This window comes from Ahaetulla prasina, chromosome 4 (assembly GCF_028640845.1).
Source record: "Ahaetulla prasina isolate Xishuangbanna chromosome 4, ASM2864084v1, whole genome shotgun sequence".
Taxonomy (NCBI): Eukaryota; Metazoa; Chordata; class Lepidosauria; order Squamata; family Colubridae; genus Ahaetulla; species Ahaetulla prasina.
In genome coordinates, this window is record NC_080542.1 from 17,096,331 (window position 1) to 17,113,633 (window position 17,303).

The 17,303-nt window shown below is 43.4% G+C and overlaps 2 protein-coding genes across 2 annotated transcripts in view; both read right to left on the minus strand.

The window, feature by feature from the left end:
* TTC5 (tetratricopeptide repeat domain 5) overlaps positions 1–9,658 on the minus strand; it is a 28,362-nt gene extending 18,704 nt beyond the window's left edge. The window contains exons 1-4 of the mRNA XM_058180263.1: positions 9,517–9,658; positions 8,427–8,559; positions 4,294–4,505; positions 1,159–1,309 (exon numbers count right to left, since the gene is read on the minus strand). Coding sequence (XP_058036246.1) covers positions 1,159–1,309; positions 4,294–4,505; positions 8,427–8,559; positions 9,517–9,564 — 544 coding nt within the window. The 5' untranslated portion in view covers positions 9,565–9,658. The remainder of the gene's footprint in view (positions 1–1,158; positions 1,310–4,293; positions 4,506–8,426; positions 8,560–9,516) is intronic.
* Positions 9,659–12,651: 2,993 nt separating this feature from the next.
* CCNB1IP1 (cyclin B1 interacting protein 1) lies at positions 12,652–16,346 on the minus strand. The gene is made up of 3 exons (XM_058180266.1): positions 16,050–16,346; positions 14,674–15,007; positions 12,652–12,851 (listed from the first exon to the last, which is right to left on the minus strand). The coding sequence occupies exons 1-3, from the start codon at positions 16,344–16,346 to the stop codon at positions 12,652–12,654; spliced, it is 831 nt and encodes a 276-aa protein (XP_058036249.1).
* Positions 16,347–17,303: the final 957 nt, after the last annotated feature.

The window sequence follows — 17,303 nt, forward strand, 5'->3', positions numbered from 1 at the left end:
TCTGAGGAGATGGAGGGAGTGCTTGGGTTACCAGAGTCAGATGAGTCTGAGGAGATGGAGGGAGTGCCTGGATTACCATCGGGGCCTCCCGAAGGCTCTGAGGAGCAGGACGACTCAGAGCCAGATATAGGGCAGGGCCCCTCTACTCAGGCTCAGAGACAGCTGCTTTCAGGGCCTGAGCTGAGTGACAGGGAGGAACAGCTGGGGCCCAACCCAGATGCGCGTATGCGCAGAGAAGTGTGGCGAGGAAAGCAGCGTAGGACTGAAGATCAGCTATCAGGGAAACAGAGGAGACATTGACAAGCCCCTCCTTGGCTGAGATATGAGGAGGAGGGGTGTGGGAGATGCGGGTTGTCGGAAACAATTGTTCATGCTCCAAGAGAGTTCCCTCTGGCAGACTCCTTGGCCAGGGTTTTTTGCTACTACCCAGGTTGTGGGGATTGAAATGCTAATTGAGGCTCCCTGTGGGGAACTTAAGAGTGTTGTGTCTGCGCCCCCGAGCCGGCCCTGCTGCCAGAAAGTGACTTGGACGGTGAGGGGGAAGGGCCGTCAGGACTTACCTCGGGAGCACCAGCTTGCCTGGCTCAGCTCCAGGAGCCAGAAACAGGCCAGGTGGAAGAGATAACGAGGCCTCCATCCCCTGACTCTTCCCACCCCCCCAGGCCATGCCTGCAGAACCAGCTTGGTTTCGTAGGCAGGAGAGGAGGGAACAACAGAAGCAAGGGTGGGGGAGGCCTAGGAAGTGCTGAGTCATGGAGCCACACCCCACAGGATATAAAAGGCAGCGAGAGCTGCTGTGTCTCTTTAAAACAGGCAAATCCACTGATTAAGAGCTGAAGTTTGTTTCGGGGTGACTCACCAGCATCGTGGAAGATAACGGAGGCTCTTGGCAGACAACACTGGTTATTCTGCTGCCAGAGCTGATAGTTATGGCTAATTAAGCCATCATTCGGACAGAGGCGAGGGAGGACAGAACACAGAGACTGCTATGGCTTGCAAACCACCTAAGGATATGTGACATGGGGCTTTGTCAGTGGATGCCGTGTATTCCCGACTTTCTAAATAAAAATGGGGTTTCTCCTCACGAGTAGCATCATTTGAGCGATGCTCGCGAAGGCTGGGTCAGAACAGGCTAATAGATTGTATAGTAAAACTCACACCAAGAGCGTCCATCGTGCACGTCCATCTGCACGGCCAGCTTGGCTTGCCGCACGCTGTCCATCACGTTTTGTGCATGTTCATCGGGAGAATTGGTGCGCAGTTGCCGTAACACCATGGAGAGGTTCTGCAAGGAAACTTTGTTCTTACGCTGAGAGGGTAGAAAGGAAAAAGTTAAGTTTGGCTGCAGGACGAGGTTTCTGTATAAAACGAGACCTTTTAATAAATACTCCAAATACAGGCAGCGCTCTATTTACCGTTCATTTAGAAATTGTTTGAAATTAGAGCGTTGGGAAAAAAATGGCTAATGACCCCATCCTCGCATTTACAACCGCTGTATCCCCACTTGCAACGTGATCAAAATTCAAGCGCTTGGCAACTGGCATTCAATCACAATGCAGGTAGTCCCTCGGCTTAGGATCGGAATTGAGCCCCAAATTTCTGCTGCAAAGGGAAACATTTGCGAAGTGAGTTTTGTCCCATTTCATGACAGTTCCTTGCCACGGTTGTTAAGTGATTCACTGCACTTGTTAAGTTAGTTACACGGTTGTTAAATGAAGCTGGCTTCCCCGCTGATTTTGCTTGTCAGAACCTCGCAAAAGTTGATCACGCGACCCCCCGGGACACTGCAACCGTCATAAATATGAACTAGTCACCAAGTATTTGAATTTTGATCACGTGACTACGGGGAGAATGCAACGGTCGTAAATGGGAAAAATGGTCATAAGTCACTTTTTTCAATGGCTTTGTAACTTTGAACGGTCACTAAATGAACTTTGTGGGTGGTGCAGTGGCCTAGAGGCAGAGTTCTCGCTTCTAGGCGAGTTTGATCTTAGGTAGAGGCTGATATTTCTCTCTCTGCGCACAATTTATTTTATTTATTTATTTATTTAATCATATTTATATACCGCCCTATCTCCCGAGGGACTCAGGGCGGTTTACAGGCACTAAAAACAGATAAATACAATATAAATACAATATAAAAACAATTAAAAAACTTATTCTAAAGCCCATTAATTAAAAAGTATAAAAATAAAACCCAATTTAAAACCCAATTTAAACCCAATTTAAAACAATGAGACTGCTGCAAACTCCGCACTGGCGACAGGAAGGGCATCCAGCCAGTAAACACTCAGCTCTATTCAGTTGCCCCAACTCCACCCAACAAGGGATTATGGGGTCATTAAACAACTAAATGAACTGTTGTGAGCCAAGGACTACCTATAGTTGTAGCATCCTGGGGTCATGTGGTTGCCACTTCGACATTCCCAACCAACTTCCAACAAGCAAGTCAGTGGGGAGAAGTTGGATTGTCACATGATTCACTTAACATGATTCACTTAACACTACAGTGATTTGTTTAGGAAAGACGGCAAGAAAGTTTACAAAATTTGGTGCGACTCATTTAACAACCACCATGCTTAGCAATGGAAATTCTGGTCTTAAGTAAGGGACTACTATCCCATGTTTACCCAAATTATTGTTTACAACATAAAGATAGTCCTAGATTCGCAATTTCCTAGATAATCCTAAACTTTCCAAAGTTACAACAGAGTGGAAAAAGTGACCTATGCTTATGACCATCGCAATATCCCCATCGTCACATGATCAAAATTCATTCTTGGCAACTGGTTCCTACTTATGACAGTTGCAATGTCCCAAGGTCATGTGATCCCCTTCTGCGACCCTCTAACAAGCAAAGTCAATGGGGAAGTCGGATTCACTTAACATCCGTGTTATTAACTGAACAACTACAGTGATTCGCTTAGCAATTGTGGAAAGCAAGGTGTTAAAATGGAGTAAAATTCACTTAAATCGTTGACTTGCTTAGCGACAGAAGTTTGGGGCTCATTGCAGTCATAAGCCAAGGACTGCCTGTATTTTTTTCTCTGAAAGGTATTTTATTTCATCTACAAAATAGCAATAGCACTTAGACTTATATACCACTTCACAGTGCTTTCCAGCTTTCTCTAAGCGGTTTACAGAGTCAGCCTATTGCCTCAACAATCTGGGTCCTCATTTTATCCACCTCAGAAGGATGGAAGGCTGAGTCAACCTTTAACCTGGTGAGATTTGAACTGCCAAACTGCAGGCAGCCGGCAGGCAGCAGAAGTAGCCTGCACTACTGCATTCTAACCACTGCATCACCGCGACTATAAGGTCTTGCCTCTCCAATCTTCCCAAGAAAGCAGGACTCTTGAAACTGCAATGGTTCCAAAAGGAGCTTTTATTGGAAGGTTGTGATTACAAGAGATCTAGGCAAGAACTGAAGCTTCTCATTTAAAACCAGCTATTTAAAGCAATGCTAACCAAACCCCTCCCACGTGACATCATTGCAGGGAAACGGAAACAGAGACTTCATATAGAGCTGTGATGGCGAACCTATGGCACGCGTGCCACAGGTGGCACATAGCTGTGGCCACGCGAGTGTTGCCCTAGCTCAGCTCCAGCGCGCATGCGTGCACCAGCCAGCTGATTTTCGGGCCTTCCTGTCCAACCGGAAGTCGGAAAATGGGCCGTTTCCAGCCTCTGGAGTGGAGGGAAGGTCGTTTTTCACCCTCCCCAGGCTCGTAGAGAACCTGTGGTGCTTGGGGAGGGTGAAAATGGGCCTTCTGGTCCCACCGGAAGTCAGGAAACGGGCCATTTCCAGCCTCCGGAGGGCCCCTGGATGGGGGGGAAGGCCTTTTTCATCCTCCCCAGGCTCCAAGAAAGCCTCTGGAGGCTGGGGAGGGCGAAAAACAGGCCTACCGTGCCCACCGTGCCATCGCGTGTCAAAAGTGGGGGTCGCGCAGAGGGGTCGCGCACTTATGCACAGGGAGGTGCACTGAATTATAGATGTGGGCACACGCATGTGCGACTCCCCCGTGCTGCCCCAGGTTTTGGCACGTGACAGCAAAAAGGTTAGCCATCACTGATATAGAGATTAGCACAGTAATGCAGGAAACAGAAACAGAAACTTCATATACAGACCGCTCCATTCCTCCTCCCCCTTCCTCCCTCCAAAATGCCAGCATCCCTGTAGAAATATCTGGGACCTGACAGTGGCTCTTATGCCATTAGAACAGCCAGAAGTTTACAAACAATCCTTCACAAAAAAGAACGATTTGATAGCAGAGAACTTAGGGGGAACCTTACATGGGCGAGCGCTCCGGAGAAGCAAGTATGGGCTGCAGAAACATCACCCTTTTTCCAGTAAACCTCGCCTAATTGATTCCACGCCTCCACCAATTCCGGGTCCAGCTTGACTGCTTTGGAAAGCAATTCTTCCGACTGGGCATTATAGTCTGCTGATACATTCAAAGCTTTCCCTTTAAGCATAAAAATGTAAGCCCTCTCTTCTGATAACCCTAGAAGTGGAGGAGAAAGAGATAAATTTCATCCATATGTTATTGTCCAAAAAAGAAACAAAAACAAAAAAAGTCCACCTAATATCGAGCTGTAAGTAACCATATATTTCTTTTTGCTAGTTCTTTTTCCATTTACTGTTCAACCATAACAAATTAACAGAGCTGGAAGGGACCTTGTAGGTCATCTAGTACAACCCCCCACCCAAGCAGGAGATCCTACACCAGTGATGGATAACCTTTTTGCTATCGCGTGCCAAAAACGGGGGGAGCGCAGGGGTTTGTGTGCATGAGTGCCCACACCCATAATTCTACACACCCCGCACATGCGCATGCCACCACCACCACCCTGCTCCCCTCACTTTGGGCACACAATGGCCTGGTGGGCCCGTTTTTTGCTCTCCCCAAGTTCCAGAGCCTCTCTAGGAGCCTGCGGAGGCAGGAAACAGCCTGTTTCTCTACTTCCGGTGGGCCCAGAAGGCCCAAAGAGCAGCTGGTGGAGCTGAGCTCACATGCCCACCGATATGGCTCCGCATGCCACCTGTGGCACACGTGCCATAGATTCACCATCATGGCCCTACACCATTTCTGACAGATGGCAGTCCAGTCTCTCCTTGAAAGTTTTCAGTGATGAAGCTCCCACAACTTCCAAAGGCAACTTCTGTTCCATTGTGTTCTGTCTCCTTCCCCACTTCAGACCCACGAGCTGGCCTTCAGCCAGTGGATTCACCACTCTTATCAGTCCTGGAAGAGAAATCGTAGCTGCCTGCCAAAGTTCAAACAAATGACTCACGTAGCAAGACTTTCAGCTCTTTTTGAAACAGATCAGCTAAACTTTGCTTCCCGTGAAGTAAAAATAGTCCCATAGCTCCTTATATATTCTGTGGGGTGGGATTCCCGCCGCACCCTTCCTTTTGATGACACCGCCTCTCTAATCTTCTGAAGCGCGGGTCAAGCCAAGCTTCATTATTATTATCAGCTGGGTCTGAAGGCGTAGCCTGGGGAAGGGAGGAATCAGGGGATGACGGCCTCATTACTCCCTCCGACTGATCTGGTTCTGGCTCCTGGAGCCGAGCCAAAGGAATCGGTGCTCCAGAGGTAAGCCTTACCAGCCCTTCCCCCTCACTCTCCCAGTCACTTTCGGGCATGGGGCCAGGTTCGGGAGCTGGAGTCACAACACATTAGTTGATTGTGATCGCTGTCAGAAAACATCTCCTTATTTCTAGGTTGAATCACTCCTTGATCAGTTTCCATCCATTATTATAGATATTATTATCTCACTGATATAATTTGATATAAAAACCATAAAACTAGCAATTGGTATATACTATCTTCAGATCACCATCTTGATCTAAATTCCAGATATAAACCCTCATGGTTTTTATTGTACCAACCGATAGGCTTTTTTTTTTTTTTACTTTTAAAAGCATTTTTTCGGCTGGAAAAAAAATGCTTTTAAAAGTAAAAAAAATCCCAACCCTCTGATGATCGCGAGGCTCAGCTGGGCATGAGGGGGAAGGGGCAGGATTTTTGCTATCAGTTCTCCAAGCCAGTGGTCACCAACTGGTGGTCTGCAAGAAAATGTTGGTGGTCCGCAGAAAAATTATTTGCATTTTTTATATTGGACTAAATCAGGGGTCCTCAAACTATGGCCCCTGGGCGGGATATGTGCAATGAACGTTTGTGTTGCTGCAGAAAGTCTCCCACTTCGGGATCTTTTTGTGTTGGTCGGAGGGGGACAGAAATTCCGACTTGGGGTCTGCTTCGGCCTCCTGGTGCGGGGCTTTGGATGAAGGCTGGAAGGAAGTGCCGCCAGCAGCAAAGAGCCGGAGGGCCTTGTTCTAGTGGAACTCCCTCATGGCCTGGAACTGGCTGACCATTTCAGCCTGCTGAGCCTCCAGGTACCGGTACCTGGCCTTGCACTTCTGTAGGTATTCCCTCTGCTTGGAAAGCCTATGCTCCTAGTCCTCAGTGAGGTGCTTCTGCTGAGCCTCCTTATCAATCAAATCCAATTTGAATTGAGTCAGCTGCTTTGCCAACTCTTTCCTGTGGTGGCTGCTAGCTCCAACTGCTTCCTGTTGGGGCCCTAACGAGCCCGGGCAGGCAGGCAAGGACTGGCTGGGAAGGGAAGGGCGAGTAGAAGCCGGCAAGGTGCCCCTCAATGCGAGTGACATTGAGTTGGTCATACCCATCCAGTCACATGACCACCTAGCCACGCCCACACAGCCGGTCATTAGGTGGATCATATTAGTGGTCCAAGGGATTTAAAATTATGATTTAGTGGTCTCTGAGGTCCGAAAGGTTGGGGACCCCTGCTCCAAACCACCCGCTGCCTACACACAATCTATGTGGGGCTGCCCTTGAAGACCACTCAGAAGTTACAACTTGTCCAGAATGCAGTGGCACACAAAGTTACACATTACAACCCTGTTGTGTGAGCTACACTAGCTTCCAGGTGCCTTCCAGGTGCAATTCAAGTGCTGGTCATTGCTTTTAGAGAGCTACATGACATGGGACCAGTCTATTTGTGCAACTACCTTTCCCTGAGGGTATCTGCTTCTATCACTAGACTGAATACGGGAAGCAAATTCAAGGCCTTATTTTTCCTTTAAGGGAACCTGGGAAGCATGCCATTTTTATGGTCATCTCTATGGAATATCCTCCCTCCCACAATTGGACAGGCTCACCACTTTCTTAACCTCCCAGAAGGCCATTAAAATTTGGCTTTTTACCCAGGGACTGGGATAGTCAGGTGCATTGTTGGGGCACCCTGGAAGATTGATTGAAGCACCAGGTTTTAGCAATAGTAACAGCAATAGCAATAGCGCTTAGACTTATATACCACTTCACAATGCTTTACAGCAGAAATCTCCAACCTTGGCAACTTTAAGACTTGTAGACTTCAACTCCCAGAACTTCAACTTTCTGGGAGTTGAAGTCCAAAAGTCTTAAAGTTGCCAAGGTTGGAAACCCCCTGCTTTACAGCCCTCTCTAAGTGGTTTTACAGAGTCAGCCTATTGTCCCCAACAATCTGGGCCCTCATTTTATCAACCTCAGAAGGATGGAAGACCGAATCAGCCGCTCAGAATCGAACTCCTGGAGTGTGTAGTGAGTTAGTCCTGCATTCTAACCACTGTGCCACCACAACACTTATTTTAATTTTTTTGTCCTATGGTTTTTATGCTTTTTGTCATTTTACTGTCGTTGTGAGCGCCCGGAGTTCTTTTAAGACAGATGATAAATAAATTATTTATTATTTAAAATAAATAATTAAAATAAACAAACAACGAAGACTTCTGGTAGCCAAATAATGAAGAATCGCAATATCAAAATGCTGAAATGAATACAATTTTGGTATCTGGGATTAGATGTTTTGGGTGGAAGGATTATGCTATAATTATTTGTCAGATCTACTCGTGTCAAGTGTAAAGGACCATTCGTGTAGACTGCTGCATAAATGATTTATTGAAGCCTATGCACCAGAATCTGGTCAATTAATAGTCAGCACTAAATTGGCACTAGATAAGGATCAAGGAGGGCTGGATTTGGATCTCCTGAGACAATGCAAAGATTCTAAACTGATGATGCATTTAACTCCTCCCCCAGCTCTGCCTGCTCTGTTCCTACAGTTTCCCCTTTTCTCAAGGTTCTAGACCAGGGGTGTCAAACTCACAACTCGCAAGCAAGATGCATCACGCCCTGGTCACACCCACCCGTTTTAATGAAGGGGAAAAGTTGCGATACATCACGTGATGACACTAGTTTGACACCCCTATACTAGACTCAAACATTTTCAATTTTATGAATGCATCCATGATAAGTGGATAACTGGGACAGATCAGTATATTTGGGGGAATGTAGTAATGAAACAAAACAGATGCCTTAAGATGGAGATACAGAAATTAAAAGTCATCTGTGACTTACCATCTATGGCTTCCATTTTTTGAAGAGTCTTCTTCATTTCTTCCTGAACATCCTGTTGTTTTTTTCCAGCATCTTTCACACTGTGATTTTCAAAATAATGATCTCGGAAATGATACAAGTGGTCAACCAATTCCTATTCATAAATGGATAAATACTATCAGATCTCCCAATAGGGATGTCTTGCTGATACAAAGTACACTGACATTTGTGATGTGATTGCCAAACTGGCAAACTCAGGTTTCATACCATAAATCAAACGTTTATCAATACCTAAGTTAAGCTCAATTCAAAATTTATTGCATCGATGGATACCATACCTATCACTATGTTAACTTAGTAACAGATAAAATAAATATATACGGTATGAAAATTCAAAATACAATCAGGTAAATCTAAATTTAATGTTCCTTACTCAGTCAAGCACAACTCTTTATGAGAAAGGAGAAAAGTTGATTTAAACTATATTCTACAGCACAGAACCACTATTTTTAGGTAACAAAACCAACCAGCATTTAACCTCTTCGTGGAACAGCCAGAGATTAAACCAGAAATCTTCGATCCGATGGCTCACTCTGGACGCAGCAATTAAAAGTAGATTTCTCGGATAATTCTATCGTTTTGGGAACCAAAGGGAAAACCTAGGAAGATCTACAAAGGGACCACCCTTACTTTGCAAGCAAAGCAGAAGGGCGTACACACACGTTTCCAATCCCTTTCTAAAGTCTATATCAACTTCTAATCATTCCCTCAACCCCCACCTCCGCTCTGCCCACTTCATCCACACTGCCTAAATTTACTAATCCCGATGAATGGCGTCCGTCGTCCGTCACCTACGGGCAAAAGCAGGAATTCTGCCAGCTTGCATTTTTTTGCTCGCTGTTTTTAGCTTTGCGCGCCCAGCGACCCTTCGGTTACTTTTACCTGCCTGCGCAAAACCAGGAAAGCTTTGCTCCAGCCCTTCCCCAGAACCAGAGGCGCGTGCATTTTTAAATTTATTATTATTATTATTATTATTATTATTATTATTATTTTAATCGGGGGTTTAAAACGCAGAGGGGAGAATAGCCTCCTTTTTGGTCGTCGTCTATACCTGCAGACGTTGCCGGGCTTGCGAGTTTTCTTCTTCGTCCTCGGCCATGATCGCTGCAGCCTCCGCCCTCCCTTTCCTGCTTTTCTCGCCAGTCTTGCAAGCACGGAGGGAGGTAGAGGCCTCTAAAGGCTCGGAGGACTCGGAGCAGACCAAACGGAGAGGACGGGGAAGAGCCTTTCCTCCCTCGCTTCCCTCCCTTCTTTCATAAGAAGAATAACAGAGTTGGAAGGGACCGTGGAGGTCGTCTAGTCCGACCCCCCACCCCACCCCCGTTCAGGTTAGTTCTAACGGCCCTGAAAAAAAGTGACTTGCAAACGGTCCAACACTTATGCGATCCCCACGATTATTTGATAAAAATTTGAGCAACCGGCGTGTATTTACAGGGGTTGCAAGATCCCGGGGTCATCTGATCGCCATTTGCTGGCTTCTGAAGGAGCAAAGTCAACGGAGGAAGCTAGATTTGCTTAATGGCGGCGTTGATTCACTTAGCAACCACGGCACAATCCTTGCCCTATTTTTTCAAATAGAATAAGGAAAAGAATGGAATGGGAATAGGAATAGGAATAGGAATTGGAATTAATAGAGTGCAGAGTTGGAAGGGACCTTGGAGGTCTGATACCATTTCTGAGGAATGGTTGTCCAATCGTCTTAAAAACCTCCAAGGTTGGAGCACTCACAAACTTCTCGAGGGTATTTTTAACCAAGGATCCTGCTTAGATCAGTGTTTCTCAACCTCTGCAGTTTGAGGTTCAACTCCAAAAATTCCTTTTTTAAAAAAAAAAATCCATCTCTGGAGTTTTTTAAAGAGATTGGGCAGCCATTTGTCTGAAATTGTATAGGGGCTCCTGCTTGAACAAGGGGCTTATTTAATAACCCCTTCAATTAATAAAGTTGGGATACAAATAAATTCATTAATAAAATTGGAATACAAATAAATATGTCCATCGCTTGGAGCTGTTTGTAAAATAAGAAAGGCAGGATACAAATACATAAATCAATTCCCTCACTGTCCATGTCTCCATGCCTGTATGCAAGCCCACACTTTAAGCAGTAAATACTTTTTATGTCCATTTTGCCCATCTTAATTTTCATTTGATTGTGGTGATTCTAGAAATGTAAGTACAAAGTGATGTAATGAAATACAGTGAGATCAAAATTTGTGTTTACCATAAGCCCCATTAAAATAAATGGATTTAATAATCATTACTAATTTAAGGCCCATTTGGGATATTCCACATGTTACAATTCAACATAGAGGAAATCATATGGACGATGAGATCATCAGTGGTTTCGGGGTGAGATACCAGCAGTACGCTGACGACACCCAGCTGTACTTTTCCACCCCGGACCACCCCAGTGAAGTTGTCGAAGTGCTGTCCCGGTGTTTGGAAGCTGTACGGGTCTGGATGGGGAGAAACAGGCTCAAGCTTAATCCCTCCAAGATGGAGTGGCTGTGGATGCCGGCACCCCGATTCAGTCAGCTGCAGCCGCGGCTGGCTGTTGGAGGCGAGTTACTGGCCCCAAAGGATAGGGTGCGCAACTTGGGTGTCCTCCTGGATGATCGGCTGTCGTTTGAAGACCATTTGACGGCCGTCTCCAGGAGGGCCTTCCACCAGGTTCGCCTGGTTCGCAGTTGCGCCTTCCTTGATCGGGATGCCTTATGCACAGTCACTCATGCGCCTGCTACCTCTCGCTTGGATTACTGTAATGCTCTCTACATGGGGCTCCCCTTGAAGTGCGCTCGGAGGCTTCAGTTAGTCCAGAATGCAGCTGCGCGGGTTATAGAGGGAGCTACGCATAGCTCCCATGTAACACCGCTCCTGCGCAGACTGCACTGGCTGCCTGTGGCCTTCCGGGTGCACTTTAAGGTGTTGGTTATGACCTTTAAATCGCTCCATGGCTTAGGACCTGGGTACTTACGGGACCGCCTGCTGTTACCACACGCCTCCCACCGACCCGTACGCTCCCATAGAGAGGGACTTCTCAGGGTGCCGTCCGCCAAACAATGTCGGCTGGCGGCCCCCAGGGGAAGGGCCTTCTCTGTGGGGGCTCCCACACTCTGGAACGAGCTTCCCCCGGGTTTACGCCAAATACCAGACCTTCGGACATTTCGTCGCGAACTCAAGACTCATCTTTTTATCCGCGCGGGGCTGGCTTAAATTGGGATTTTAATGTTAAATTTATTAATTTTAAATGGGGTTTTTTAGTATGGTAAATTTTAATCATTGGGCTAATTTAAATAAGTTTTTTAAATCGTATTTTAAACTTGTATATTGTATTGTCGGTTTTATTATGCCTGTACACCGCCCTGAGTCCTTCGGGAGAAGGGCGGTATAAAAATCAAATAAAATAAATAATAAATAAAATAAATAATAATCCAATGATCAGATTTATTAAACAGATAAAGTGCTTGAAGCAACACAGCCTTCATAATTTAGGTCCATTTAAAGAAATTAATAAAAGGATTCTCCCTCAACATCCAAGGGGTAAAAGAGGAGGAGGAGGACTATTTTTTGATGACCAGAAAAGCACTTAATTCTTAATCACAAAACACAAAAAGGATATCCACAGGTGTTTATACCAATGGAAATGTATACATGCAGGTAATATTTTTCCCTCCATATATTTTTATTTACAAGTAGCAATGAACAAAAGACAAATCCTTGCAAATATATTTACAAACTCATAGAAGAAAACATGCTACTTTAAGATGTGAGAGTTGAAAACAGTCATCAATGGATTAAAACATTATAACACATTTGTTAGAATAAGCAATTTGAGCACAAATCAAACTGAATCATAATGCGCAATAATTAAATCACTGAGAATGTGTCGAACTATTGTGTTTACAAGGAGGTTGCTATGTGACACAACAATAACAACAATGTAACAAACTCATGCACCTGTAAACTACAATAACCCAGTATATTATCTAATTATTCAAAAAATATTGACTTTGCAAGCTGTCCCTCTCTTGCTTTTAACATATGGCACGGCTTGGAAAATATTTGACGTTCACTGATGTAATGGAAATTTCGAGCGTTGAGATTTTGTTTAGTTTGAAACCTCGGGCCCATAAATACAGAACTGGGTTTTCAGATGGTTCTGCAATTAAATTGAATTGCACGTTAGGGTTTACATTCGCTTAATTTTATAAGCTCTGTTGCCTCCTGTGTGGTGTTCCAAATCATTGTCAGGAGAGGTAAAGGAAAAGAAGCTGTTGGCAGACTCGCCCATGGGTGGAGGGGAGGCAAAGAACGGTTTGAAATGGAAGTCCCCTTCACCACGCCGGCCCTGCATAGGTGTAGTGTTCCTAGTGAGCCCGGCAGCGTTACCTAGAGTGAAAGATATGGTATTAGAGAAGGGTTTAAATTTCTTCCCCTGTAAAAAAAATTGCAATGTTAGCTACATACATTCCCATAATAAGGGCCAGATTCAGTGGTGGGATTCAGCCAGTTCGCACCCCTTTGGGAGAACCGGTTGATAACTTTCTGAGCAGTTTGGTGAACTGGTTGTTAGGGCAGGGAACCGGTTGTTAAATTATTTGAATCCCACCACTGGCCAGATTACACTTCGGTCGGAGATCCTTAATCAGAATCTCTATTTTTAAAGTAAACCATATTAAATATGACTTCATATTTTTAAATAAACCAAAACAATTGCTACCAACCTGCCTTCCATTGAGGACTTGTATGCTGCGCAAGTCAAAAAGAGGGCTGTGAAAATATCTATAAACCCCTCACATCCTGGACATAAACATTTTCAACTTCTACCCTCAAAACGACACTGTAGAGCACTGCACACCAGAACAACTAGACACAAGAACAGTTTTTTTCCCGAAAGCCACCACTCTGCTAAACAAATAATTCCCTCAACATTGTCAAACTATTTAGTAAGATTGTATTACTATTATTCTTCTCATCCTTCCTATTACCTATCTCTTCCCACTAATAACCATGTTGCTTGTATTTTTATAATTAATATTATTTTATTTGTTTCCTAGTACAATTTGATTACTTATTAGTAACCTATGACTATCACTAAGTGTTGTATCTTACGATTATTGATGGATGTATTTTTTGTCTCTTTTTTCTTTTTCTTTTTTTTCCTTTTACCTATGCTGAGAGCATATGCACCAAAGACAAATTCCTTGTGTGTCCAAACACAGTTGACCAATAAAGAATTCTATTCTATTCTATTCCAGCTACAGAGTACAGACGGCAGGAATCAGAACTGCAATGCTAGGGTTGCTGAAATCTTTCTTCATAGTTCACAGTTTCTTCACAGGTTTGCAATTTAAATTAAACTCTCCAACTAATTTGCTCCATAACAGAAAATATACAAATATTGAATGGCAACATATGTTCTGGAAACACTTAATATTCAGATTGTTTAAAAGTAGCTTAGATTCAAAATAATATCTAAAAATGAATGGGATTCAATGTTACATTTGATGTTACAATTCCCAAACCCCAAGACAGAACAACATACTGCTTTTCTTTAGGTTGTGCATTGCTGTCTACTGATGGATGCTATGCTTGGTGTGAAGCAATTCGTGCAAGCAATCAGAAAAAAAAATCATAATCAGAAAAGGCCAATGTTATTTTCTTTATGGTCATGCATTGACACAATGTAAACAGGGAACAGTCAGTGAAATGTGATAATTAAAAACTCTAGTTAACCACAATGTTGAGATAATATATCTTCATATTGCTAGAAAAGCCAGATACGTTTGGTGAGTTATTAATAGGAGCACAACATAGTATACAACACTTGCCACATATTTGTCTAACGCCTAGCATCCTTATCAGTCCCATGTCATTTTAATAATTCTTCTTGTGCATGGATTACATTCAAGCATTAGTCACCCTGGCAATAGCAATAACAGTAGACTTATATACCTTCATTGTGCTTTACAGCCCTCTCTAAGCTGTTTTACACAGTCAGCATATTGCCCCCAATAATTTGGGTTCTCTTTTTACCCACCTCGGAAGGATGGAAGGCTGAGTCAACCTTGAGCCTGGTGAGATTTGAACTGCCAAATTGCAGGCAGCCGGCAGTCAGCAGAAGTAGCCTGCAGTACTGCACTCTAACCACTGCGCCACCGCAGTTCAGGAAATGCTTGTGAAGGATCATACTAAAAGTCGCTATCCTTACCCAGAGGGAAACCAAAAACAGCAGGCTGAGGCATCATAGGAGGCTCATGGCCTGCCTCCTGATTGGCCAGAGCAATATTACGTAATCTCAGGCTGTCATACAAGCCCTGCAGTTTTTGATACTGACGATTACGCTCCATGAGTTTCTCTGATAGCTCGGTGAATTTCTTTTTGTATTCCTCCAATACTTTCTTTAAGGAAGAGACTTCACTCTTCATAGATGTCAGCTCCATATCTTTGCTCTGGAGTTGCTGGGTGTAGACTTTCTCCATCTGCTTCAGATGGCCCTCTGCTTTGCTGTAGGTATATTCTTGATACAAACGCTCTTGATGGACCTAGATGGGTATAAAGAATAAGTATAGGTAGACCTAGACTTATGACCACAACTGAGCCCAAAATTGATGCTTCTAAGAGAGACATTGGTTAAACCAGTTTTGCCCCATTTTATCACCTTTCTTTTCACAGTTGCTAAGTGAATCGCTGAAGCTGTTAAGTGAGTAACATGGTATTTAGGTGAATTTGGCTTCCTCATTGATTTTGCTTGTCAGAAGGTCGCAAAAGGGAATCACATGATCTTGGGACACAGCAATGGTCATAAATACGAACCAGTTGCCAAGCATTTGGATTTTGATCACATGATTAAAGGGGATGTTGCAAAGGTGGTAACTGTGAAAAATGGTCATAAGTCACTTTTTCTGTGCCGTTGTAACTTTGAACAGTTACTAAACGAACTGTTGTAAGTCAAGGACTACTTGTAGAAAGGAGAAAGTCTTGGGCAGATTTGGATAAAATTACTTTTGTCACTCAATACAGCATTCTATGTGTCTATGGAGATTCACAATCCTAAATTGATCGATCAATCTGTCGTCTATCTATCTATCTACCTACCTACTTACCTATCTATGTATTCCATTTTTAGTATAGAATAGAATTCTTTTTTGGCCAAATGTGATTGGACACACAAGGAATTTGTTTTTGGTACATATGCGCTCAGTGTACAACACTTAATGATAGTCATTGGATACTAATAAGCAATCAAATCATACTAGGAAACAATCAAAACAATATAAGTTGTAAAGATACAAACAACATAGATATAGCCATAAGTGGGAAGAGATAGGTACTAGTAAGTACTAGTACTAGTAAAGTAGAAGTACTTATATAGCCACCTATCTCAATCAATGACTCTATTTGGTTTACAATAAAAACAAAAGTGTGTGTGTTTGTGTGTTACAATTAAAAATACTGAAAACCTTTAAGAACAATAAAAATGATAAAAGCATTCAGACTAAATGTACCTAGGAGCAAGATATCCAGCTAGTTTTTAAATAAAGAATTATTTCTAACTCAAAACTGCTATTAGTGGATACAATTTACCTGATATGTCCAGAAAGCCAAAGCCCTGGAACTGATATCCAGAATAATTTCTGGGCGTAACCCAGCTAATACCATGGCTTTATATTCCTCTGAAGGACTGAGCTCTGTCCGAACAATATCCAATTTGCCAGACAGGGCACTGGTACAAGCTGGACAGACTGCTGGTGATCGACTGAATTCTCCACTGCCATGTTGGTCACAGAAGATATGTGAGCAGGCCGTGACCCATGCATAGCCTGAAAGCGTGACTCGACATTTGCGATAATTGCAAAGAAGCATATCTTCGCAGACAGACATATTGCTGCAGCCAAGGCAATAGTATCATAAAGGATTCCTGTGGAACAGTTACATAACATTCACTATATAGTATAGCATTGATAGGGAAAAAATATATTGCTGTCAATGTTTTTAGGTTTCTTATATGGTTTAGCCTCAGCACAGACCTGAATTTAGAAAAAAATATGGTCAGTTGATCAGACTCAGAGTTGGCATTCAGAAGGGCTTAAAACCATTTTTCCCCTTCTAATGCAAACACATTTGCTATCACAGTACAAGAGTAGAGAGCACATAATCCTTCTGAATAACATTTCCCAGCATCCCTTATGGCAGCATAATAAAGCTAATAAATTTGCAACATCTAAACAATAAAATGGGCCTCTGGTGGCTCAACAGACTAATGCAGTCTGTTATTAACAGCAGCTGCTTGCAATTACTGCAGGTTCAAGTCCCACCAGGCCCAAGGTTGACTCAGCCTTCCATCCTTTATAAGGTAGGTAAAATGAGGACCCAGATTGTTGGGGGCAATAAGTTGACTTTGTATATAATATACAAATGGATGAAGACTATTGCTTGACATAGTGTAAGCCGCCCTGAGTTTTCGGAGAAGGGCGGGATATAAATGCAAAAAAAAAAAATTTAAAAAAATTTAAAAAAAATATAAATTGATATGGTGGATCAAAGAAAATAAATGAAGCAAAACAACTTGCCTCAAACAAACCCAGTTGCCTTTCAAATTCTATTTAAAGTAGTGTTTGTGTCATTCCCAATCAGTTTGGCCATAAGAACTGATCCAATATATCTGAAAGAATGAATTTGATGAAAACAGAAATAACAAAGAGATATTTTAGACTTCAGAGTATTATTTCAAAGCAAAGCTCCAAAAGTATAGCTAAGATAGCAATAGCACTTTGTAACAGTAACAGAGGTCATCTAGTCCAACCCCCTGCTTGGAGGTCATCTAGTCCAACCCCCTGC

Bases quoted from the DNA above. Each gene is read 5' to 3' on its own strand.
- CCNB1IP1 (XM_058180266.1), bottom strand. From the start codon at position 16,346: ATGTCTGTCTGCGAAGATATGCTTCTTTGCAATTATCGCAAATGTCGA. The intron at 15,008-16,049 runs GTAAATTGTATC...ATACCCATCTAG, and splicing joins TGGCTTTCTGGACATATCAG to GTCCATCAAGAGCGTTTGTA. The intron at 12,852-14,673 runs GTAAGGATAGCG...CTTTCACTCTAG, and splicing joins TGTTTTTGGTTTCCCTCTGG to GTAACGCTGCCGGGCTCACT.